General features: G+C 34.0%; 2 protein-coding genes and 1 non-coding gene across 3 annotated transcripts; 2 read left to right on the forward strand and 1 right to left on the reverse strand.

Annotated features, from left to right (window-relative positions):
- Nucleotides 1-960: 960 nt before the first annotated feature.
- Nucleotides 961-8,816, forward strand: LOC118039757 (phenylalanine--tRNA ligase alpha subunit, cytoplasmic). The gene is made up of 18 exons (XM_035046553.2): nt 961-1,246; nt 1,432-1,557; nt 1,643-1,732; nt 2,747-2,803; nt 3,731-3,786; nt 3,907-3,999; nt 4,432-4,522; nt 5,504-5,541; nt 5,628-5,666; nt 6,154-6,230; nt 6,308-6,392; nt 6,478-6,574; nt 7,049-7,157; nt 7,491-7,562; nt 7,822-7,888; nt 7,966-8,091; nt 8,218-8,272; nt 8,366-8,816. The coding sequence occupies exons 1-18, from the start codon at nt 1,100-1,102 to the stop codon at nt 8,417-8,419; spliced, it is 1,479 nt and encodes a 492-aa protein (XP_034902444.1). The 5' UTR covers nt 961-1,099; the 3' UTR covers nt 8,420-8,816.
- Nucleotides 8,817-12,288: 3,472 nt separating this feature from the next.
- TRNAQ-CUG (transfer RNA glutamine (anticodon CUG)) lies at nt 12,289-12,360 on the forward strand. Its single transcript has one exon. It is a non-coding gene; the product is annotated as a tRNA-Gln (tRNA).
- A 276-nt stretch (nt 12,361-12,636) lies between these two features.
- On the reverse strand, nt 12,637-18,653 carry LOC118039756 (probable LRR receptor-like serine/threonine-protein kinase At2g16250). Its single transcript, XM_035046551.2, has 4 exons — nt 15,838-18,653; nt 15,463-15,591; nt 14,469-14,491; nt 12,637-13,613 (listed from the first exon to the last, which is right to left on the reverse strand). The coding sequence occupies exons 1-4, from the start codon at nt 17,796-17,798 to the stop codon at nt 13,006-13,008; spliced, it is 2,721 nt and encodes a 906-aa protein (XP_034902442.1). The 5' UTR covers nt 17,799-18,653; the 3' UTR covers nt 12,637-13,005.
- Between the last annotated feature and the right edge of the window lie 7,482 nt (nt 18,654-26,135).

The following is a 26,135-nucleotide window of genomic DNA, read 5'->3' on the forward strand; positions in this document are numbered from 1 at the left end:
TCTTTAAACACATATAAACAAAAAAAGATTTAAAAGATCATCAACCCTGGAGTCTAAGATGTATCGAAACAGTAAGAATTGATATTTTTTTGTGCTTTCCAGGAATAAAAGATGCTAGATCCTAAGGTTCCTAAAACAAAACAAAACGCATAATTTAAAAAAAAAAAAGAAAAGAAATGAATGATTTTGGATGATATTGAAAATTTTAATTACATGAAGTTTTTGAAATATCCTCTTGAAAAAAATTACCTCGAAGATTGCATCAATTACAACGTGTTGTCAACAATTTCTAGGTTACAAAGAAGTATGAAAACTCGAGAAGAAAAAAAAGACGAAGGCAAATCTAAGTATATAGTATTGAGTTTAGGATGAGGATTTGAGTTGGAAATGAATAATCTTTTGAGTGTTTGAATGATTTGTTGACATTAAAAAATATGACTACAAGATCTTACAATTGAAAAGAGAATCGGTAAGAAAGTGAAAGTTTGGGAGTGAAGAGGCTGAAAGGCAAGAACAATAGAGAGAAAGATATGTAGGAAAGAAGGGCAGAAAGATGGATAAGAGAGGAGATACGTGAAGCAATGAAAGGGTTATTTTAGACAATAAAAAATTCAATAGTCTCATAATGTTAGTGCATACTGTGCAATTGTGGTTAATATTCAGCATAAGCAAGTCAAACTTGCTTTTGCTAAACTTGTGGTTGGAATATAGAAATTATGGATCTCATGAGTTAAAAAGTGTGGTGACATGCTAACCAAACAATATAATTTTATAATTTTAATTGAATATAAAAGTTATTATGAAAACAAATAGGGTCTAAATAAACATTTATTGTAATAAATAAATAAAACAATAGCAAAGGAGGAGAAAACACCGATCAGCGAGCCTCTGGAAAAAAATCCAGCACGAAGGCCCAAAACAAATATACTTACAAAGCCCACTCTCTATACCCTAGCAGCTCTAACCTTTCCTTCCTCCAGCGGAGAAAAATGAAACGGAGTGGTGTCTTGGTGGCTAAGGTTAAAACAAAATAAAATAAAATTCCAAGCCCTTTCAAACGCACCACAACACAACGCAAAAATAGAAGGAAATCGCCATTATGGCAGAGGAAGCGATTTTAGGTTACTTAGAGAATCACGAAGAAATCCCCGATTCTGGCCAGTTCGCTACTGATAATGGACTCGATCACAACGACGTTATTAATGTCATCAAAAGCCTCCACGGTTTCCGCTACATTGAGGCCCAGGTTCCAAAATTTAGGGTTTTCTAGGGTTTTGAATTTTAATTTTTTTTTTGAATATTTATGCTGTAATTGTAGACTAGATAAGGTGAAAATTAGTGTGGTTTTGGATTTGTCAATAATAAAGATGACCAGTGTGGTTATGACTGTTATATTTATTTGATTAATTGGGCGTTTGATGATGTTTGTAGGATATTAAGAGAGAAACATTGGTGCTCACTGAAGAGGGTAGAAAATATGCTGAAAAAGGATCACCTGAAGTTCAACTCTTCTTGGCTGTACCAGAGGAGGGTAGCATTTCGAAAGAAGAATTGCAGGTTGTTATAATTGATTGCTCTTAATTTTTCTTTTCAATGTTTCAGTTTTTTATTTGATTTTTGGCTGTTGGATTTGTTGATGCAGAAACTGCTAGATCCTGCAGTTTTCAAAATAGGGTGTTCTCAGGCTGCAAAGAATAAATGGGTGCAAATGGGAAATCAAATATCTAGGAAGGTAACAGAATTTTGATTTTCTCTTTTCTGCTGTGTTTGTGTGAAATCAGTCTTAATTGTTAGTCATCTGGTCCTGTGATTAGTCGGTGATGATGTTTTTTTTGTATAAATAAGTATTCTATTTTTATCTGCTTGATGATTATTAGAGTATGCTTGTATTGGGGAGAACAATTTCCTGGTTTGTTTGAAAGAAGGAAAAGGAGTATGTTTGCATTGGGGAGAACAATTTCCTGGTTTTGTTGGAAAGAAGGAAAACAAGTAAAGGAAAATATTTTTCTGTTTAAAGTAAAAATTAAGCTTAGACGTATAAATGCCTAAGAATACTCAAATAGTCCTCTTCATTCTTTTGGAAATCCATGTCTAGTGACTACACACACAATATAAAAAATCTCGTGAACTGGTTTTTATGGTCTCAAAAGAAGAAACTTGCTTTCCACCTTTTGGCTGTTCTGTCTTGCCAGTTGATAAAATATGCTGCCTTTTGCAAAATTGTGAGTAACCACTTAAAATCTATGGTGAAGTGGGTCACAGTGCTGGGTTTTGCATTTAATATCTGGGCTGACAGGGGTTTTCATTTTCATGGATGCCTTTTATAATTTCCCATCTATCCATGGTGGGAATTGTGTATAGTTGGTGATGTAAGTTTTCAAAAGTTGTAGAGGTGATTATTTGCAATGGAGATGAGCCTTTGAGATTCCTTATAACCTGAAAATGGTGGTTTGTTGGTGCTGGAGGTGGGTCTGAGAATGTTAAATGCCTAGAAACTGGTTGTGATAATGGTTTTTTTACAAGGTGGTTGAGGTGGGTCATAAGGATTAGCTTGATATTGAGGCAAAGGGAAAATTGAATTCTTATTCCCTTTCATAAGTGTCACCAAGCATTAGAAAATGTTTTACAGGAACATATTTTCTACAAAACAAACAAACCTAAATATATTAATTCAGGAGATTTTTACTTTATCTTAAGTTGCATATTGTTCTTTAATAATAGTTATTCCTTTTGTTCTTTGTTATAGGTTCAACATGTTGAAGACAGAGTGAAGGATCTTCTTTTACGGATACAAGATGGCCAGGTGCATTATAGTGTATAATGTATTTTATTATTACATATGCTTTTCAAAATACATCTTAGTAACCAGCAGGCAAGATTGACATTGTCTTCATGGGTATGGTCTGTGGCTAAGAAGGGGTACTCTTTTAAGGGATTTGGGGGAGTGCACTATTTCACCTCTGTATCATACCTATTATTTTCATATTTAATTGCTAAGCTGCTCCTCTGGTTGTTTGCTAAATAGAAGTAGGACCAAACTGAGAGTTAGCAGCATAAAGAATGGGGCCCATCAGCCCTCATTTATACTTGTTCATACGCGGCAACCATTGCCATCTTGTCTTACCGAGTAACTGGATACCACATGATAATCCACTGATTGTGAATTCGTTCAGGTACCAATCGTATAGTGTTTAGTATAGGGGAAATGAGCTTAGTAAGGTTCAATGGTCACATGCAATTTGTGAATCAACAATCTTGAAGTGAAGTGACCCTGTTAATGAGTTCAAATTCACATAAGCTAGCACTTGAGTCCCAGTTTGGTAAATGCCTAGGGGTCGGGCTATAGGACTCGAATATTGGTATTGAGCTTGCTACTGGCTTCAAGGTTTGAGTCGGTAACGAGTAGGGAGCTTCCCCGGAGCAAGTCTATTAGATGGGAAGACCTGCTCTTTGGCACTTAGCTGCTATCGACTTAATTGGTTGTATTCATTACTGCGATGTAGCTTTCATCCGGAACAGCCGACATACTTGTTGACTGTTTACTTGAAAAGGGCCTTCATGCAGTGGTTACAGCTTAGGGGGCATATCCGAGACTATTGAAGTTGGTATGGGTCCATCTTTGCTAACAGTTGGGGGACACAGGCATACCCCGTTCTGTATTCATAAGTTATGTGTGGTTTTATCTTGATTCTGTCCCTTGATTTACTTATTATTATTTGTTTTTGTTCAGGAACCTGGCAAAGATGATAACAACTCTCTGAAAACAAGAAAGCTTACTGCTCTGCAGTAATGATCTTACCTTTTGCTCGTGTTATTTTTTTTTGGTTCTCATATTGTCTTTAGTACAAGGTTGAAACTTTTTCATCAGTGGTGTTGGTGTTTTACAACTTATGAATTGTGCTCTAGAACCTGGAAGGGCTACTCAGTTAAAAGAGGTCCTGATTATGCTCCAACAAGAAGGAGAACTGCAACTGATTTGACTCGAGAACATCTGCTGGGGTATGCTCCTATATTCACATGGGTATGCTGATATAGTGTTGATCATAAATCTGAGTTGTTGGCTGCTATTTCCTTAGTTTGCCTCAATTATGAATTGTGGGGTATGTTGGTGAAGAATTTGGGGTCACTGATAGACCACTGTGGTTGCAGCATATGAGAAAAAAGCATACCATTTAGAGGATGCAGTAACAGTGCAGGATATGCATAGGAAACATCATTATAATTTAAGCATGCTTTAACCAACTTTCACAGCTCTGATTGCGTTCATGAATTGTTTCTGGATGCCAACCAGTTCATTTCATTGACATATGCTGGGGTTTGCAGGGGTTTTTTGTGCACAATAACTTTAACACATTGGGGCTGTTTTTAGCCACTTTTCACCTGGTTTTGCATATTCATTGCATCCTGTTGACAAATTTATCTGATGCTTAGGGGTGATTGGAGGAATATAGAGTTCAAAGAGTACAACTTCAGTGCCAAAGGTCCACCACCTGAAAGTGGCCATCTTCACCCGCTCAACAAGGCAAGAATAACATTATTCTTATTTTAACATTCTTCCTCTCCTTTTTATGTTTAGGGAATATTAGACTCTTAATTGATATGAAATTTGTAGGGGCAACCAATTGTGGAATTTATATTGCTATTCACACACCAAAAAAGTCTCTTCTTGCAATCATTTTCAGTGAGAAATTTGACCTTTAAGTTACAAACACCTATATGAAATTGTTACCATATTGAAGGATATCATAATTTTGCTGAAAATGATTTTTTGAATATTTACAAATTTGAAATTGCAACACCCTATATTCAAGGAAAAGGAATTCTTTGTGTTGCATAGTAATTTGATTGGTCAATTGATACTGACAACAGGTTGTCCTGTAAATAAATGTCGGATTCAGTGTCTAGACTGATTGAGACTGCCATTTTCATCATCTTGAAATATTGCCATTATACACAACGTTAGTTGCTCATATGTTTGTTTTAGTTAGGCTTGAAGTTTGGGTGGGTGTGCTTGGGTGTCAGCATTATTCATTAGCTTAATGCTAAAACTTTTGCATAATCAGTCAAAACCTTCTCATGTTTCAGATCTCAAATTTTATATCTGAGTTTACTGTTAAGACTCGGGTTTGGCATCAAGTTAATTTTTGCTTGTCAGATAAAGATTTTATTGGAATATTGTTCACATTGCTTGTGCTGATCTAAACAATAGCCACCACTACAAGATAGATTTTAAAAAGGCATTGGCACTGAATTTCAGTTGAAGGAATAATGTATCTATCGTATGTATGCATTCATAGAAACAGAATTGGAAGAGTTTTGTGATAGTTCTGTTTTTGTTGGAAATTTGCTTGCTTGGGAGTGAATAGCAATTTTCAGTTTCATTCAGAACTGATTGACATTGATGCCATAGAGTTTATTTTTCCCTATGCACATGATGTAAGTTTTGCTACAGTGCTGCAAGTGTTCATCCAAGTATTGCCTTTTGTTTTCCTTTCTATTTTAGGTGAAAGAACGAATTAAAAACATCTTCCGTCTAATGAAGTAAGACCTGTTCTTTGTGTTCTGGTTTTACTTTCAGTGGTCTTTCTTTGTTTGACATTTTTGCATTGGTCTTCTATTGGCTGCAGCTTTGAGGAAATGCCAACAAATAAATATGTTGAGAGCAGGTAGCTGTTTCTGCTCATTCTTTATAAACAGCATCATTCCATTTTGTTAATTGTCAATTCTTTAGCATTTGAAGCTTTACTTCATGAAACTAAAGCTAACTATGCATTCTTGAGTGGATACCTTGTCTTCCTCCACATGTTTGAAGATATTCTTTATGATTTGTTCATCTTCTGGGTTTATTACTAAATGTTTTGATACAGGATTCTCCTATTATCTCTACTAAATATATTAATTCTGTAATGATGTTGTAACCATGGAAAATTGGTTCTGTTTAGAAGAAGTTAATGTTAGCAGAAGGTGTATGCTTGATGGAAAGTAATCTAGATGGCGAGCATGCAACTTATTTGTTCTTCTTTTGGTCTGTTGAGCCAAAAAAGTGACGTCTTAATTTTTTTTTCCTGCATTTTGCTTTCATGTGATAACATTAATTATTGTTTTGGTGGTCTCCTTCTTAACATTCCGATGCATTCCCATTTCAACTTGCAGCTTCTGGAATTTTGATGCACTGTTCCAGCCCCAACAACATCCTGCCCGTGATTCACATGATACCTTCTTTCTTAAAGGTCTGTTTGAAGTGATTTCCTATTCATAACTCTTTACATCTGGTTTTCTGATAGTTGTTAGGCATATAAATCTGTAGCTCCTGAAACAACAAAGCAACTGCCTGAAGATTATGTTGAGTTGGTGAAGCGTGTTCATGAGTCTGGTGGCTATGGGTCAAGGGGGTATGATTTTTCTCTTTTAATCTATTTTTTTCACTATTACGTGAATGACTTATTCTCTCACAAATATGAAATGCCTATTCTCCAGATATGGATATGAGTGGAAAAGAGAGGAAGCAAACAAAAATCTTTTGCGAACTCATACAACTGCAATTTCTTCTCGGATGCTTTATGCGCTAGCACAGGTGTTAATGCATTCTAAGTTTCTTACATATCCATCTTCTTAACTTTTGGAATGGTTTTCAATATACTATTTTGTGCTCATGCATTTGTTATTATGCTGTGCTTTCTTTTGTTTGTGCTCTGATCTTGGGTGCCCTCTCTTCATTGATTCATGCAAACACAATTCCCAGGGAAGCTTAACTGGTGTCATTAATTATTTGACACTGATTTTAAGGAAAAAAAAGTGGTTTCAATCTTGGGTCTTGCTTGTTTTTTCTTCTGTGCCACTTTTTTTCTCTTAAAATCTAATCTTGCAGATTAAAAAAATGAGCGGGCCTCAATCTACTTAGTATAAACATGCGCGTTGGTCTGAAGTATTGTGAACTAATATATTCTGGTTTCTTATAATATTGGGATATTCTGTTATGTTAACTTAGCCATCCTTTTTCACTTAAATATAGTAGATATTTAATTAATTATTTAATTTTCTTTGATAGCATGCAAAACAGCAGTCGTTTACCCCAAAAAAGTACTTCTCCATAGATCGAGTTTTCAGAAATGAAGCAGTTGATCGAACTCATTTAGCAGAATTCCACCAGATAGAAGGTATGTTGAGCTAAGACATTATATGGAGTCTGCTTTTCTTGATGTTCTTTAGAGCTTTTTATGCTTCTCATATCGTGCTGGTCTGTCAAGAAGTCCTAAAACAAAACTAATTCAGATTTTGGTGTTGATACAATTGATTCCATTCTTGGACATCTAAGTACATGGTTTGTGAATATGATGGGGTGCTGTTGATCATGTTGCAAAAGTTGAACTATAGAATATTTAAGTGTGGACACTAAGGACTTGGCTTCTGCCTTTCAACTGCTTCATTAATTTCAGGTTATTGTGATTTTTGTCAATAAATGAACAGTCAAATCCTGCTTTTGGTTTCAGGTCTGGTGTGTGATCGAGGGCTTACACTAGGTCACTTGATTGGAGTGCTGCAGGACTTCTTTTCGCGTTTAGGTAATTAAATGTGTTATGAAGTAATTTTCTATAACACTTCTTTCCATCAAATAGGGCCATCCCCATAAATTGGATATATAGATAGATAGATAGATTGATCTTTGTATGAGTGTCTAGTACGTTGGATTGCATGGGTTCATTTTAATTTGAATGAAGGCGGCTGGTTATACTAGTCCCTGTATACAAGTTATGCTGGAGGAGAATGCTTACTACCATGGGAAGCTGAAATCTGACTTCGAAATGCACATTTTGTTCTCAGGCATGGACAAGCTGAAATTCAAGCCTGCTTACAATCCATATACCGAGCCTAGCATGGAGATTTTCAGGTATAAAATCATGAATTCCTCTTACAGGGCACTGCTTGTAAAGTAATTGGAAATTTGATCCGTCCTATATATGCCAGTTATCACGAAGGCCTCGAGAAATGGGTGGAGATTGGAAATTCTGGCATGTTCAGGCCCGAAATGTTGCGTCCTATGGGATTCTCGGAAGATGTCAATGTTATTGCCTGGGGCCTTTCGCTTGAAAGGTGAGAATTTTTATCCTAGCTTTTGACAAATAAAAGAATAATCGTCCAAATTATCCTCGTCTTTGAGAAACAGTAGATATCACAATTCACATCGATTGATTCATATTCTTCCAATGGTTTGAACAGACCAACCATGATATTATATGGGATCAATAATATCAGAGATCTTTTTGGACACAAGGTACTGCCTTTGTACTCACCCTTTCTTCTAGTAAAAAACGTCACACGCTATCTTCATAACAATTTGACACGAGCATTCATTCTTGCGTTGCAGGTGGATCTTGGGCTCATCAAGAAAAACCCTCTATGCCTTATTGGAATTAGGTAGATTGCGAAATGCTTCTGCTCTTTCTTCTGTTCCATCTTTAGTTTTTGAGAAACAAATTCGGTTGAGTTTATGCCTGGGGAAACCAGACTGATACTGCAGCAACTCAAATCATCAGATTGGGGACGGCTAGATTAGATATTCTCTAGGCCTTGTGTTTTCATTGACGACGGCTCAGTCTGTATTCTTGTGGCATCACCAATCTTATGCCAGTCTTCAATTGTTTTGTACTTTATTAGCAATAGCTACTGACAGTGTGCCTGTTCTATGCTGCGTAGCAGTTTTCAAAATTTTATTTTATTTAATTCTGTGTCGATTGAAATAGATATTTGTAATCAAAGTAACTATTTAAATTCTGAAGAAAAAAATATACATTGCATGGCAAATTTTCTCTTTTTTATTTTCATGTTTTTTTCTCTTTTACGAAAACATGTTTTTTTTATTAGGAGCATATTTTTTAAATAAAAAATAATGCTAATTAAAATAAATATTTATAAAAATTTTAATGGTTTGAAATAAGAAAGTAGTATTTTTTTCAATCAAAACTTTTTATTATTCATGTATTTCTGGTTATGATATTTTTATAGAAATCATTGTTTTTAAAATAAAAATTTATAATGAGTTGAAAACTAAGTTCTAATAAATAATAAAATCATAACTATACGAGATTATAAATAAAAAAAAATTAATAATAAAAAATTAATTTAAAAATTATGGCACAATTGGATAATTGTTTATATATTATTTTAACAATTTTGTTTTTATTGAATCTTTTTTTAAAAAAAATAAATTGAAAAAATGAAACTTCTTTTATTTATTTTTTTTCTTTTCACTGATGCATCTTTTTGGCTATTTATGCTGGTGGGTTTGAGTTTTGAGATCTAAGAATCTTAAATTTTAACATATTTTTACTTAAAAATAACTCAAAATCTTCGAAATCACAATGAATTTATTTTCACCCTCTAATCACTCGAAAAGGAATTAAACTAAATTAAAAAAAAAAAAAAAGCTTCATGGTTCAATGTACTTTTTTCTAACATGTTTACGAGGGAAAAAAAAACTGTTATTAAATCCTATCTCTAAAAATGAATTAATTTATATTGACTTTTTCTCTCAATATCTTTGTTTCCGTGATTTTCTCTCATCTTTTATAATATTCAAGGATCAAAATATATATATATATAAAAAAAGTTTAAGGTCAAAATATATTCTTCTAAAAAAATAAAAATCAAATATGCAAAAATTAAAACTTGAAGGATCAAGGTAAAGTTTTCCACTTCTTTTTTATGGTGAAAATGAAAAAAAAAAACTATTTTTTTGTTAATTTTAGTCCTTGTTCTTTTAATATTCTTAATTATAATCTAAATGTTTATTTCACGGTATCAATTTTAATTTAATGCAAGAATATTCTCAAACACTATATGTGAAAACATGCAAAAAAAAAAAAAAAAATCAACACAAAATTATGCTATGATGAAATTGTGCCTTCTTTTATAATAAATGAATATTGAAAACATTATTATTTTTAATTTATTTTATAATTGTAATAAATACCACTGCATTTTGCCTCTCCCTCTCTCCTAGCGTGCGAGAACACATTCGACTTTCCCCGATTCATGTTTCTTTTATACGCTTGTTTTCCCTTTTATAACGAGCCCGGCCCTTTCAAATAGTTGAATTTCCAAGATTTTCTGGGTAAGATCTTTCTTTAGAAGGATGTTTCAGCAACTTGCCTGTCATCTATTACAAGAGTGCCATGTGGCCCTCCAAAACGATTCTTTGTCTGAGTTCCAGTTTTTATCCATCTCAATTCCTCATGCAGATTGGTGGCCACTGCTTCAGAAGGAAGTCCAACAAGATTCTTTTTGTGAAGGCCTATGAAAGAAAAGTCCCTCCCGCCATTAAACCACCAGCTGCTGCAGCGAGCGAGATGGTGTGTGGTTTAAAAGAGGCAAGGTTTATTTGAATCCCACTTCACTTTTAATTTTCAAGAAATTGGTTGAATGCCATTTATCACCAAAGGGTGGGCGTTTTAGGTTTTATAAAACCCTCTTACAAATAAAGCAGAGCTTCTTATGGCTTGGTATGCATAAGAAGGTTAAATATTTTCTGCAAAAGTATGATGTTTGCCAGCGGTTCAAAACAGATTATATGAAGCCAGCGAGATTGCTTCAGCCTCTATCAACCCCTACACAGATGTGGACTGATGTCTGAATGGACTTTATTAGAGGCTTTGCCATCTTCTCAAGGATATACTGTCCTCATGGTAGAGGTTGACCAATTGACGAAATATACCCACTCTGTTGCATTAAAACATCCATTTACTGCTGCAGTTCTTGCCAAGACGTTCATCGCCAATGTGCTTCGTTTATGTGGATTTCCATCATCAATTGTTAGTGGCCGAGGCAACGTATTTATCAGTTCTTTTTTGCGAACATTGTTCCGGTTGCAGGGAACCGAGTTATGTATGAGTTCGAGTCATCATCCTCAATCAATCTGACGGCCAAACTGAAGTTGTTAATCGCACCTTAGAGCAATGTCTATGTTGTTTTGCTGGCGGTCAGTTACAATAAATATGTTCACCCCTCCACCAAGACGACTCCTTTTGAAGTTGTTTATGGAATTCCACCACCAGACCTGCTAGCATATGTACCTACGTGATCGTGATGCAATTCTACGAGAGTTGCACCACAACCTTATACTAGCTCAGAATCGCATGAAATGTCAAGCAGAGTCAGCAGACCACCACCGACATGAGTCTGTAGCTTTCAGTCCTCCATGAAGCTCGCCTCTTTTTTTTTTATCCTTATAAAATCATTGAGAAAATCGATTATGTGGCTTGTATATTGGCTTTACCCCCCTGGTTCACAAATTCACGATGTATTTCAAGTTAGCTTGTTGAAGAAGCAGATGGGGGGGGGGGGGGGCAGTCCCTCCATCATCGTTCTAACTTCCCCCTGTCTCTGATACTTCAATATTCATCCTTCCATAACATGAGGATATCTTAGATCGACGTGTGATTCGCAAGGGAAATTATCGTTTTATCGTCCCAAGTCTGGAGTTCTGGTTAAGTGGATAGAGGCATCATCAGAAGATGCAACTTGGAAGAATAAGTGGCGTTTCAATAAAAGCTATCCAGATTTCATCCTTGTGAACAAGGATTCTTAAGCAGAAGGGATGATATGGCCATTTTAAAATGATTTATTTTTTAATATATTAAAGTAATATTATTTATTTTTCCTATTAATTCATCAAAACAATTTAAAAATTTCAAAAAAAAAATTCAAAAACATAATTTTATCTAAAAAAACAAACACTACCTAGTAAGTGTTAGGTTAGCAGTGGCACTGCTACTAGACCCGTGACCCAGTCATTTTACCCGCAGTGCTACTCTTTTATTTTATTTTTTTCGGTATTCCTGATCTTTTTATTATTTCTTATCAGTTGCAAGTCTATACATATAAATGGCCAAAATAAATTCAACAAGATATGCAGAATTAAAATACCAAAAAGGCTTCCTCTCTTCCTCTGTTGATTCTTATTCTCATCTCAAATTACCACTATGCCTGGAAATTGTGATATTCTTTTTTTAGCTACAAGGGTTGGTTCTTGAAGTTTAACTTTCTTCTGGTGTAATTAAATCCTGTAAAGTTTCAATCTTGGTTTGGTGATTTTAAGTGGTGGATGGGCAGAGGGGTGGATTTGGAGTTCTGGGTCCTGGGGATGGGTTTGTCGTTAGTGGTTACTGTTGTGGTGGTGGTGGTGGTGGATTTGCAGTTTCTGTGGTACTGGAAATGGAGGGAGCGAGAGGGGGGTATAGAATGCCTGGACATTCAACTAATAAGATGTTAATTGAAAACACTATAACAAATGGTCCCGTGGTCTAGTGGTGAGGACATTGGACTCTGAATCCAGTAACCCGAGTTCAAATCTCGGCGGGACCTCTTTTTTATTTGTTCTTTAAATCAATTTTGATAAAGGCACTGTTTACTTTTAATTACATTACCGTGTCTGCTTCTTCCACCTGATTACAGGCGAGCCATCCGTGTCCAAAATGTGCATTCGCCGCTGGAGCCATCCAACTGTATTGTTGAACCAATCTAGGGACTGAGAACAATGGTTCATGGTAAATCTTCCCTGTCTTTTCTTTTTGAAAAGGGGAAGATTTTGAATGATGAAATTCTTGACAATTACACTTGCATTGCACCAAATAAAGAAGCAGCCATGAACAAAGATCAATTAAAGATAAAAATGGGAGCTTGTTGCAGCTACAAACAAGCTGTCAAAACATAAAATGACCATAATAATCCCCACAAGCACCCCCTTGCCTCCTGACTCTTCTCAAATCTTGTCTATCCAATTAATCATGATGTAAACATTGCTGCTCACAACAAAACTATTGATAATCGTTTCCTGTGGAAGTAGATATGCACCTTCAACACCCCAAATATACCAAAAGGGCTTGAGACCTCAATCAACTCAAAAAAACCAGAGACAGCGCACTGGGGGCACCAACTAGCAGGCATTCAAATGGGAAGGCTGCTGTATTATTGACAAAGAATTAAGAAAAATAAACATGTGTGCTAATTTTAATTCTGTCTCTCTACATCTTGTTCATCAGATGGTTCAGGGAAAATCTCTCTAGAATGCCGTCTCATTGAAGATGAATGGTGGCCACTACCATTTTGGCCGCTACCCTGTGAATTTGAAGTTCCTGACTGTTTAAAACTACTTCCTCCTTCTGGCCTGGCACTAGAGGTTGTTGGAATGACTGCTACATCAGATGAGCTGTGACGCCAACTCCCAAATAGAGAAGCATTCCAAGATCTAGAAGATGTTGTTCTAAGCCTTGCGGAACCAGAATTTTCTTCCCTCACTACCTTCAAAGGATTTTCCAAAGCCTTAAGGATGTATCTCATAAGGGGGCGCCTTGAAGGCTTTGGATTGAGGCAAGACCTCGCAACAATGGCCATTGCCCAAACTTCCTCCAACAGATCTTCGTCGATGATCAGAGATGGATCCACAATTTTGATTAGAAGTTCCTTGTCGTAGATGCTAATGTATGGTAGAATCTGTTCAGAAAATTCCTTCAGCTGGGCATCACTAGATGCACTAATGCCCAGCTTTCCAGTAACCAACTCAAGTAGTACCTTCCCAAAGCAATAAACATCGTAGGCACACGTGGTTGTCAATGAACCTGGCCATATTCAAGAAAAGATTAACTTCAGAAACATTAGTGAACTTTTAAATTATATAATATCATAGTTAGTCAGAATCAAATGAGGAAAACTCATTCCTCCATGCAAGGATCATGTATCAAAAAAATTGACTGTTTGGTGACATTACGACTCTCAAAAGGAACTAAGTTCAGATTTGGTAATGAGAAGACATGCATAGCAATTTTCCTTAAATTATGCTTTCTTTAGCACCAAACAGTTCAGAATGCTAATATGAACAGCAATTCTGCATGAGCACAACTGGGTAAAGTACAACACGGCAGGTTATTTTATCCCTTTTTCCAAGGCGGGAAACCTGTTAGACTCTGGTTAACAATTTATTTTTTTGGAAACGCAGGGTATCCTGGACCAGCTTTTGTGCACCAAACTAAGTCCCTGCAGCCCGGAACCAGCCTCACACAGGGTGTTTTTCACCCTGCAGCCTGTGGCCCCAAGAATTTTGTTGGCAAGAGGATTCGAACCTGAGACCTAAAGAGAGCTAACCCCCCTGGTTAACAACAAACCACATCAATAACTGAAGTACTGTTTTACAATGATAAACAACCCATCTCATAGTTCAATATGGTTAAAAAGGTCTGGATTGGAAATTTTATTGTCTCAAGAATGGATTTGATATTTCATGCTATTTAATCCTCAACCTGAGTTTTTTAATAATCAAATGCTGTAGAACATCATAAGTTCATAACAAGCTTTTTAAGTGGTGTGTGCATGACAAACTCTACAACGTATGGCTACTCCTAGCTAGATGAATTAATATGGAGAAGCCAAGTAACAAAACCAAATTGTTGATGTTTTACAGCTAAATCTTTACGTACCAGAAGTACCTTGTTCCAATGACCTGCAAATGATAAAGAAACACTGAAATCACTACCTTGATTGTGCTAAAAAACACAAGCATACAATATACTCCTTACAGTATATTGATGCAGCAAGTAGATATTACCAGGTATAGTCTAACCACAAATAGCAAAAGAAATAACAACTGAAAATTATTAACTGGTTGTGCATCACCGTGAATTTCAAAGGCATTACATCATGCATAATCTAACTCATGCTTTTCATTCATAATATACCAAGACAGTGGTTAAACAATAAAATTATGCCATGTCTAAGATCACAAGTATCTTTAACTACAAAATGCTAGTGTTTTGACACTCTTCTTCTCAACTACACAATGTGAAGGCAAAGAAACAACTCAGATGTCTGCTGCTGAAATTTGAAATCTCCTGGTCTACAAAATCAAGAGCTACCCCAAAGGACAGAAAAGTTGATAAGATGAAATTTCCAAGTTTTCAGAAGACTACATCATAACTATGGAACATCTTATAGTTCAACATACCCAAAATTAAAGAGGATGCTACAGAAAACCTTAGCAGCACAGTTTCTGAAACTTTTCCATCAAAAAGGAAAAGATCAACAAAATCACCCACTTGATGTTGGCGGCAAGAAAATTTATTACATAAATAGTCACCATTTTCTGCCCACATATCTAATAACAATGAGAACCAAAGGAGGTTCATATCAGCAGATTACTAACAGAACTGCAGCGGTCAACAACTTCTTTGATGGAATGTCCCACTAAAAGCAACACCGTTGAAAAATAAAATGAGAAGTAATTTAACATGGCCAGTTATGGCCATAAGCTAGGTGGGAAAGACAAAAATACAGAACCTTTCACCATCACAGATCACAAAATGAGACAACTAATCTCATTGCAAACAACATGTCATGCAGATAAGCAAAATGTTTACATGTTATATGCAAGTGAAGATAGCAAATAGACTAAACAACTTAAAATACAACACTTACTGAGGCAATCGCAGCAACCTGGAAATCCTGCTTTGATGGGTATCTCCTTCTTGTGTACAGACTTCACTCAGGCTCCCTAACCGCACTTCAAATTTATCATCAAGGAGTATACTACTTGCTTGAACATCTCTTCAAGAAACCAAAGAAAAATAGCTCATGACATTCATTTAATAGAATTTTAGATGTGCTACAATTTGTCCATGTTTTATTGAAGTTAAAAAGATTATATCAAGCACGTAACTAGGCATCTTCCTACATAATGCATGGAAACTTACTCACTGGAACAATAAGTTAAGTGATCTCACAGTTATTGTCAACAAAAAAGAAATCACAAAAAGAGAACAAAGCATAACAAGAAGCGAGTCTTTAGAGTACCTGTGCACAATGGGCGGCATGCATTCATGATGCAGATAAGATAGACTTTCAGCTGCTCCTATCGCAATTTTCAGTCTTGTTATCCAATCTAATGACTTCAAACCATCATCTTCTGAATCAGTTTTCCTGAACAAGGAACTTGACAAGTCTCCATTTGGAATATGTTTGTAAATCAGGAACTTCTCATTTTCTTTCTCCAAGCAGTGTCCCAAAAGGGGAACCAATCTGGAATGTGAAACCTTACTATAAAAATCCAATTCCAATAAGTACGCTTCCTTCCTATGAGATTGCAAATCAATCTTTTTTATGACCACAGGGATCCCACTTCCCAGGATTCCCTTGTAGAGATCCCCTGAATGGCCATGTTTGATTAGGTTTACATCTCTAAAGTCACCAGTTGCTAGGAGAAGCTGCTGATATGTGAATGTGTCCCCTAAACTTGAAAAGTCAATTGATACTCCTGGAGGTGGTGGACTGCTCCCAGAAGGAACTGGAGTTACCGGACCGACCCCAACCCCTCTTTGAGTCATAGTGCCCCTCTTACGGATGCAAAAGAGTAGAAGTACCAGCAATATCACCAAAAGTAGAATGAGTCCAACTCCTCCCAAAACACTTGCCCATATAATGACCTTTCTGTTGTTCTTCCCTGTGTTTTCCCCAGCAGGAGGTGGCGTGGAGTTTGTTACTCCGAAATTATCAAAAGTCAGGCCCTTTTCAGTATAGAAAGATGTGCAATCAAGCAAACTCCTCTGATTTGACAGGTTTTGGAGACAATTGCTAACAAGAGAAGCATTGCCACTCACATAATCCGGAACTGTGCCTTCGAAATAATTGCCAGACAGGTCAACAAGAAGGAACCTTCTTAGCGTAGGTGTAAGACCTCCATAAAACAAATTCTCAGATATATTCAACTCTGCAGAACTGGCATTGGCATTCAAGCTACCATTTGGCAGAATACCAGTGAAATTGTTGCCGGAGATATCAAGCAAGCGCAATTGAGGTAGTGACCACAGCACATCAGGGACCGAACCATTAAAACCATTGCGCTTCAAAACTACAGTCTGCAACTGACTTGGAACAGGAAATAAATTCACTGGCAAAGATCCACCGAGCAAATTGTTCCCAATCAGCATTCTCTGCAAATTCCTCAAGCCTCTCAATTCAGCAGGCAATGACCCAGACAGCGAATTAAAGCTCAGATCAAAGTCAGCCAAGTTACTAAGATCACCGAGCTGAGGAGGTATCGAAGACGACAAGTCATTGCTCGAAAGATTCAAATACTGAAGCTTCGAAAGCATCCCAATGCCAAGTGGAATTGAACCGAATAAGAGATTCATAGAAATATCGAGTCTTGTCAAATTCTGAAGCGAGCGAAATGACACAGGAATAGATCCAGTAAACTTGTTTGCAGAAAGATCAAGTACTGAAAGCCCCACCAACAGTCCCAAACTTGACGGAATCATACCCGTAAAGTTATTATCATGCAAATAAAGACCAGTTACACTGGTCAAATTCCCCAAACTCCCTGGAATGGCATTACTTATCAAGCAAGAAGAAAGATCAAGAACTTGAAGGGAAACAAGCCTTTGACCAAACCAATCTGGAATTGAACCAGGAAGATGAAAACCAGAAGCATTAAAAGATTTAAGTCTTGTTAAATTAACAAGAGAATCAACTCTAAATTGTGGGTTTTGAGAACCAAGTCTAGTCCTTCTAAACCCTGAAATGTTAATTTCACTGACACTACCATTCTCACATTTGATGCCTTTCCAAGCTGAACAAGGGTCTGCCTTTCTTGGCCAGTCCTTGCTTCTTAACCCCAAAGAAGATCTTAGTTCAAGTAAAGCTGCTCTCTCTATGGGTGAACTAAGCCTCTCTTGTTGTTGTTGCTCAAATGTAGACCCAAAAAACAGCACCAACAGCAAAAACTTTAGTGCTGATACAATCTTTTGATCCACCATGGCTTATGGGGATTGAATTTCCAATACAAATACTCTCTTCTTCATATCAAAGATTCAAACTTTACATGTAATAAGCATAAATTAGTACAAACAAAAATGTGGGTTTTTTATGTTTTTTCTTTTTCTTGGCTTTCTCTCACACCATAAAGTTTGTTTCATTCTAGCTTTTTCTCTCACAATAAAGAAACATAAAAGAGACTAAACTGGAGAGACAGACTCTTACCTCAATCACAAGGTTTTGATTCAATCTTCTTCAAAATTTCTTGGTAACCAATCTGAATCACACTATCTCTCTACCTACTCCCTCTTTCCCTTTCTAAATTCCAGTTTCTTCAGTTGACATTTGACAGGAGAAACAAAAGATTTTTTTCTTCAAAAAAAACAGCAATCATGTAGATATAATATTTGTTTAAAAAATAATTAGAAAGTTAAACATGGCTGGTCAAGAGGATACTGTGTGTGGACTACCACTCTCTCTCTCTCTCTCTCTCTCTCTAAACTCCTTTAAAAGGAAATATAAAAAAAAAAGATGGCTCAAAAGGGGCTTTCGGGTATTGAGTTTTTAAGCTTTGACAATTCATAAAGCAAAAGATTGATAGTGGCTTAAGCTTGCAAGAAGAGGCATGAACCAGGGCTGAGCTCGTGGGTCAGGAATAACGGACCGGTGGTTCAGGGAAACTGGTCCGTTGGTGCTGAGGTTGTGTTGGTTTGGTACCTCCGGCACTCATGCACTTGCCAGCTAAGTTCAGAACTGCTGCTCCTGGCACTTCCTTCTATTATTTATAGTTTATACTAAAAGGTACAAACACACTAATATCCTAACGTGTAACCCTTTCTCTCTCTCTACAACTATGTATGAAGTGATTTTTATTTTATTTCTTCGTGTGTGGATGTCTTTTAATTTAAGGGAGGAAATAAAGGATGAATTTATGTCACTCAACTGTTCGAGGAAGGTTTACTTCGGATACTTGGTAAGGTTGGGGGCTCGAAAGTTGGAGGGACCTGTGACATTTAAAACAAAGATGTTTTTCCAAGATAGAAACAAGAGCTTACGGGCTAAGTAATGCTAATTTGAAAAAAATGTTTTTCAAGCTTATTTTTTAAAAAAATACAATAATTTATGAGATTTATTCAATGTACGCAATTTTCGTGATAAGATGATCATCAGACTTAAAATGTTTATTCACATAGCAAAATGATTGCTTTTCAAAGCATTAGAGTTCAAATACAGGGGAAGTATTATTTCATGAAGAAAAAACATATAATCCGTCCATTCATGCGAGTATTTTGAGTTCCATGAACCCAATAGCTTATCGTTGAAGAAAAAAATCCATGAATTCTCCATCTTGGATACAAAGTAGCTTGTCAGGAAAATGAAAGTGAAAGGGGTGGTGAACTGCTGGTTCTATTGTGGCAGCGGTTAAAATAAAAACACATAGGCAAACAATTTGATCTCGACGTCTCGCAATAAAAGGGATTGTTGAAAATTGAATGCAAGATCACACATAATTCGTGGTGCGATTTTTTTTTTATTTTTACCCTTTGGCTGGTTAATACGAAGAGATTTATTAGGTTTTAAGCACTAATATGGCCTTTTATTTTTATTTTTTAAAAAAATATATTTGTTTAAAAGATGCACTACGCACTTTTGCTTTCTAGCTTGTTAATGTAAAGGGATTCGTTAGGTTTTAAGCAGTAATGTGCCCTTTCGTTTTTATTTTTGTTTTTATTTTAGAGTATATTTGTTTAAGAAATGCATCACATGTTTTTGCACTTTAACTTGTTAATGTGAAGGGATTTATTAGGTTTTACGTCGCAATGCGCCCTTTTATTTTTGTTTTAAAGTATGTTTGTTTAAGAGAGATATCACGGATCACAATTCACATACAAAAACATTTTTATTTATCTACATTTTAGGTGTTTAACCACTTTTTTTAATTTCTTTTCAATTCGATTAGATGAATAGTTTAAGCAGAAGATTTGAAAGGGAGGTTAGCATATGTAGCAGCAATTGTTGCCAAAAAGTAGGTGGCCTGAGTAAACCCACGGTTGAAAGATGTGCTACGCAGGAGGATTTCCATATACACTCGTGCTTACATCGCTGTCACGTGCTTAATCTTAATCCTTCAAAATAAATAGGATTCGTGACTTTTATCTTCCATAGTAATTGCCAATGTGTCATATCTTCCCCTAGTAATTCTTGTATTCTTTTAAGATGTGATTACTTCAGTTCGGGGTTTGTAATTATTCTTTTTGAATAAATATGATTTTTAAAAATTAAATTTTTATTTTTATTTTTATAAAATATAACAGTGTTTAACTGTTAGATCAATATTTTATTGGTATTTAATTACTGTTTTATACAAAGTACAAACTAGGTTAGTTAAGAAAAAAACAGAGAGAAAACATAAAATAAATCTCTACTACTTTTCCTTCTTGGCTTTTCTCAATCCATTTTTCTTCGTGAGACTCTTATACGAAGTTATTAAAACATACTATTTTGGAGGCAATTTCTCTTGCTTAGCCAAGTCAATTTTCTCATGGATTCTGTTGCGAATAAAGCTCAGCGAATATTCTCGTACTTGCTTCCTTGGAGAGAACTGAACCATGAAGAAGAGCTTTCTTTCTATCCTTCTTTCTTTTTTGTCTTATCATGAATGAGCAGTGGCGTTGTGCTGTAACAAAGAATAATGGCCTTCCCGCTGTTTCTACATGGAAGAGTAGAATTTCCGGAGGAGATTTTTGTTCTTCTTTAAACCCATTATTGGTTTTTCTTACAATTTTGAAGGTGACTATAAAAAAAAAAAAAAAAAAAGTCGGGAAATTATGAACTAGACCTGTTTTGAAGGGTTTAAATTAGCCAGGCACAATATATTATGCTTCAATATATTATTTTGAAGGTGAAAAGACTGGCCTAAGGTGTTGTTTTTCTGTTTTCTTGTGGACGGACTCTGCTAATTAAGAACATTCTTTGAGAATTCACATCACTTGAATTAATTATGGAGCATTTTTTGAGAGTCGACTCGACATCACTTGAATAATCAAGGAGGTTCTAGGGCCAAGAAACCGGCCGCAGTGGCAAATTTTGTCCCTCCCTGCCATCACATCTGTTAGTTCTTACTAGTACATTTTTCAAAACAAAAAAAAAAATTTAAAGCGTAAACAAATATTCAGGTATTAATGATGTGATTTTTCAAAAAAATAGATTTCAACAATGAATGTTAGAATAATATGGGTTAATTTGTGAAATTCATGAAAATAATCTTAAAAAAAAAAAAATTTAAAAGTTCAATCATGCATTAACTCGATGTTGAAGAAAAAAATCAATAAGAAAATAGCATTTACTTTAAAAAAAAAAAACTAAGTGACTCGAGTCAATAAAGCAAACTCACAACACAAGTCATGCTTGTCACCGGATTTAATAATTTTTTTTCATTTAATCATATGACAATAAATCACATTATAATTTTTTTTGTTTAAAATATTTATTTTAGAAGTGAAAAAAACTAGATAGAAACATGGTGCTAAGATAGTAAAAATATAGCATTGATAACAAATGATAGAATTGTATTTTTAAAAAATTGAGGGGCAGTAAAAGCATTAAACTAAAAAAACAAATAATAGTTTGGATGTTGCGAATTAACTCGTTAAACCTACGACTCAACTCATGAACTCAGTTGTATTTAATGATTTTTTTATCAATTTTTTTAACTCAAAAAAAGCCCACATGTATAGGCTTGGGAAATTTAAAATAACAGCCCAGTTCACATGACTAAACATATCTTTATTTAAAAAAAAAAACAATTAAAGGGGCATACAACCCTATATTTTTTTATAAAAATAAAAAAAACAAAGAGAGCATACGACGCGTCTTCGTCTGCTTTTGTAGAATCTGGCGACAAGAGGTCATTTAGAAAACAAGACTTCTGTTTTTTTAGTTAAAAAATCCATTCTTAACCCATTTCTAACCTAAAACACGTAGAAAACACTCAAAACACCTTGATAAACCTAATCATTACCTCAAAAAATTAAAATAAAAAAGCTTTAAAAACCAAAATCAACCCAAACCCAAAAACATTCCTACATACAGATTTGCCTCCTCGGGTAATAAGAAGGGAAAAAAACACCTAAGTAAAACTACCCTTATAAAATGAAACTTATTGAAACCGATTTTAACCTCGTTGATGATCAGAATCATTGTCAATGACCACTTTTTCTATCGAACCCATGGTTCAGCATCCTCTCGCTCTTCTTCTTTCTTCCAACAAAAAATAAAGACTTAAAAATAAAGAAAATAAACTTTTATATCAAAATTAAATTTTGGACAACTAAAGAGACTGATCACCTATAAAACTAAAAAGATGGAGGATGAAAATAAAAATTTTGTATGATGTTTGAAGCCACTACCTATTTTACCTGCCATTTTCAATTTGATCCTCTTGGTTTAAATCCAAACCTTCATTCCAAAACAATATGCAATTGGGTGCAAATTTGAGCTTAAAATAGCTAAATTGTGTTAAAAAAAAGTTTGAGGATCAAATTGAAAATTTTAACTACTACAATCCATGGTAATTTGTGAAAGGGTGAATAGTATTTGCATATATATATTATGATGAGCAGTATTTGCATCTACATTGTTATTTTCACTGGGCTTAGTTTCTATTAATATGTGAACAAAAGCAACGAACTTAACACTATATGCCAATAGGCCAATAAAAGTTTTTATTTTTTATATGTCCTATTAGACGTTTCACTTTTGCCTTGAATTTCTTTTGAGAAATAAAAGAAAACTAGTTGTTTGACTCACATTTCCTTGCGGGTCAAATATTTGTTTTTCCAAAAACAAATTATAGGCTTTTTCAACACATTTTTTTACAAAAACAAATTATAATTATAATTGAAAAGTTTATGCATACATTTAATTAAATAAATCAAAAACCACATGTGCCAATAAATGATTAAAAAAAAAAGTGTTAGTGTTTTTATTCGACTCAGCTCATTGTGGGTTGAATAAATTTTTTTTTCTAATGCAAAACAATGAATGTGTAAGTGTTATTAACGTATTTTCTGACATTAAGTAAAAAATATAATTGACTCAGCTCATTGTGGGTCGAATAATTTTTTTTTTCTAATGCAAAACAATAAATGTGTAAGTGTTATTAACATATTTTCTGACATCCAGTAAAAAATATAATCATGAATAAAACAAATTGATGCTTACATATATAATAAAATAAAAGCGAAGACTATATATATTAATAAAGACGTATAAGATCTCAAATTAATTTTTAACATAGTAGAAAAATGAGACAATGTTATAATTGCTACAATGAAACACAATTTACTTTTAGTTTTGTATAATAATTTTAAAAAAAAAAGTGTAAAGGAAAAATTGCAAAAACAAATTACAAAAGAATAAAGAAAAGAACAAAAAAAATGGTATAAATAGGTTTAGTGTAGAGTGATAAATATTTCAAGTGTAAAGAATAAAAAATAATATATTTTTTTCAAAAAAAAAAGTGTAAAGAAAAAAAGTTAAAAAAATATTACAAATAGATGAAGATAAAAATAAAAAATGGTTATAAATAGACCAAATGTAGAGCGATAAATATACGAAGTATATAAAAAAAAATTCTAAGTTTTTGTTCTAACAAGTCAAAAATTATAGATTTGTTACTGCTATAATAAAAACAAAATAGAAGAAAAAATAATTATGTCATTTCTACACTGAAAGAGGGTTTGCTTTTAGTATATGTACTTTTTACAAATAATATCTTTTTTTCAAGAAAAAATGTAAAGAAAAAAAGGTAAAACTAAAAAAATATTACACAAGAATTAAGATAAGAAAAAAATGATAATAAATAGGTCAAGTATAAAATAATAAATATACCAAGATAAAAAAAAAATCTAAGAAATTTGTTTTCTAAAAAAAAAAAAATACAGATTTGCCACCAAGTATAGTATCCACTACAACAAAAAAAAATGGGATAAAAAATCAATTATGCCATTTCTTTGGTGAATCTAAAAACAAATAAAAAATTACATATTTTCCACTATTACAATAAAAAAAAATGAAAAAAAATCCAATTCTATCATTTTATAGTGAAAAAGGTTTTCTTTTTAGTATATGTAGAAGATTTTTTTTTTCTGATGCTACGCCATGGATCAAGTTATATTTATTTTAACATAAAAAAAGATGTACAGGAGATGATAACCCAAGTTAACTAAGTTTAACTTAACATACATACTTTATATGAGATCAAGATACCTCGTAGAATGAAAAATAAAAAAATCACAAAACTTAAAGCCTAATAATTTAATCTCAAATGATAAAATTGAAAATAAAAGAACCATTTTCAAAAAAAAAAAATGCCAATGAAAAAACTCGAATCGACATTGGCTCACTCTACTAATTCACCATCCACGACATGAGATAGGGATTAAAAAAAATTAAATGACCTAGAAAAAAAAAGATTGAATTTAAATAAATAAAATAAACATTGAAAAAAAAACCTAAGTCACCCCGAGTTAATTTCACTAATTCGCAACTCGAGATGTGGAGGGAAAAAAATCAAGAAAATGATCAAAAAAAAAAAAAGAGGAGCAATTAAAAGAATGAGGACCAAAATTAGATAAAAATAAATAAAATATTGATGGACTAAATTGAAAAAAAAAAAAACTAAAAAAATAATAAAAAGAGCAATTAAAAAATAAAGACCAAAATATGATTAAAAAATGAAATAAAATGTTGAGAGAAACAATTACAAGAAAATGATAAGAAAATAACAATCAAAAGAATAAGGACCATTAAAGAAATAAATGATAAGGGATGAAATTTAAAAAAAAAAAAAAAAAAGGTAAAATACACCAAAAAAAAAAGCAATAAAAAAATAGGGATCAAATTGGATAAAAAAAACTAAATGAAATAAAATGTCTAAGGGTGAAATTGGAAAAAACATTAAAAGCAAAAAAAATATTATTAAAAAAAACAATGGCCAAAATTGATAGGAATGAAATATAAAGTACACAATTAATTTTTGAAAAGGATGGCGTGAGTTTCTAGGGTAGGAGAGAGAAAAGAAAGAGAAAAATAAAAATCAGTCATCAAAGCTAAACCACGTCTCCACCACGAATATGTATCATACTAGCACAAAGAGAACGATGCATCACTCCAAATGCTGCCATGAATGATTGATTTTGGTAACTGGACGGCCCCACACGCACCGCCTGAATGGCACGAGAGCCGCCACTCATTAATGCATGCAATTTTTCTAATAATATTTAATTTTATAAAAGTATCAAAGCAACCCTAGGTTAACCCCAGGAAAAAAAAAAAAAAAAAAACAGAAGTGAAAGATGAAAACTCCCTTGAAACAATGCTTATATTCTTTTATTTTAAGGGCAATTCCATAACTTAAATGTTTATGAAAATTAAAAAAATGAAACTTTCTTATGCAAGTTTAATGGTTGTTTTGCTTTTAAGAGCATCAATGTAATTCAACCAAGCAAATAATATTTTTAAAAAAAGTCCCTGGTACCAAAGGCTTATATTTTTTAGCTTTCAAGGGCAACAAAGATATTTTATTGTGCTAAAAAAATATGTATGAACTAATTTATCTCCAATTAATGTTTTGATGTCCAATATATCCCATTGAAAAGATGATTTTACCCTAATTGCAAGCTTTATCATTTTTTTTAAAAGGAAAAAAGTATCATTTTATTGTTCTAATACACAATAAAATGTGTGTTTTACTCATAGTTTTGAAATCCGGCACGGCCCGGCAAGTCAACCTAGGACCCAGCTAACCTAGGGTTGGAGCCAGGTCGAGTTGAAGAAAAAACGGAGGAAGGAAAAACCCGGCACGACCCGCTGACCCGGCAAGACCCAGTTACAAACCCGTTGATTTTTAATTTTTTTTGTTTTTTACTAAAACGATGTTGTTTTGATTTTTTAAAAAATAAAAAATTTGACCCAGCCGACCCGGTGACCCGGTCAAAACCCAGAACTCGGGCCTTGGACCGGACCGGCCACTGGATCGGGTCTTAAAACTATAATTTTACTGATGAATTTTAGTTTTTTTGTAATAATAATTAACAGCAAAAATTTCCTTTCTGGCTAATCAACACAAAGACTTTGTCATTACAGTTTTTCCACAACATTCCATTATTTTCTACTTGCAGATATTTCTCCTTGCTTTATTATACAGACATAAAAATACTCAAATGTTATGAAGGGATTAATTCAAGTTCCACTTTGATTATATGATCACTTAATCACTTAATACATACACCCATTAAAAAAAAATAAAAGTAAAATAGATTAAAAATAATAATTTG

This window comes from Populus alba, chromosome 4 (genome assembly GCF_005239225.2).
Source record: "Populus alba chromosome 4, ASM523922v2, whole genome shotgun sequence".
Classification (NCBI taxonomy): Eukaryota; Viridiplantae; Streptophyta; class Magnoliopsida; order Malpighiales; family Salicaceae; genus Populus; species Populus alba.

Excerpts from the sequence above, each read along its gene's own strand:
- LOC118039757 (XM_035046553.2), top strand. The coding sequence starts at position 1,100 with ATGGCAGAGGAAGCGATTTTAGGTTACTTAGAGAATCACGAAGAAATC. Across the intron at positions 2,804-3,730 it reads TACGGATACAAGATGGCCAG|GAACCTGGCAAAGATGATAA; the intron begins GTGCATTATAGT and ends GTTTTTGTTCAG. Across the intron at positions 5,667-6,153 it reads AATAAATATGTTGAGAGCAG|CTTCTGGAATTTTGATGCAC; the intron begins GTAGCTGTTTCT and ends TTCAACTTGCAG.
- LOC118039756 (XM_035046551.2), bottom strand. The coding sequence starts at position 17,798 with ATGGTGGATCAAAAGATTGTATCAGCACTAAAGTTTTTGCTGTTGGTG. Across the intron at positions 15,592-15,837 it reads ATGCCGCCCATTGTGCACAG|AGATGTTCAAGCAAGTAGTA; the intron begins GTACTCTAAAGA and ends GGTTTCTTGAAG. Across the intron at positions 14,492-15,462 it reads AGGTTGCTGCGATTGCCTCA|GTCATTGGAACAAGGTACTT; the intron begins GTAAGTGTTGTA and ends TATCATTTGCAG.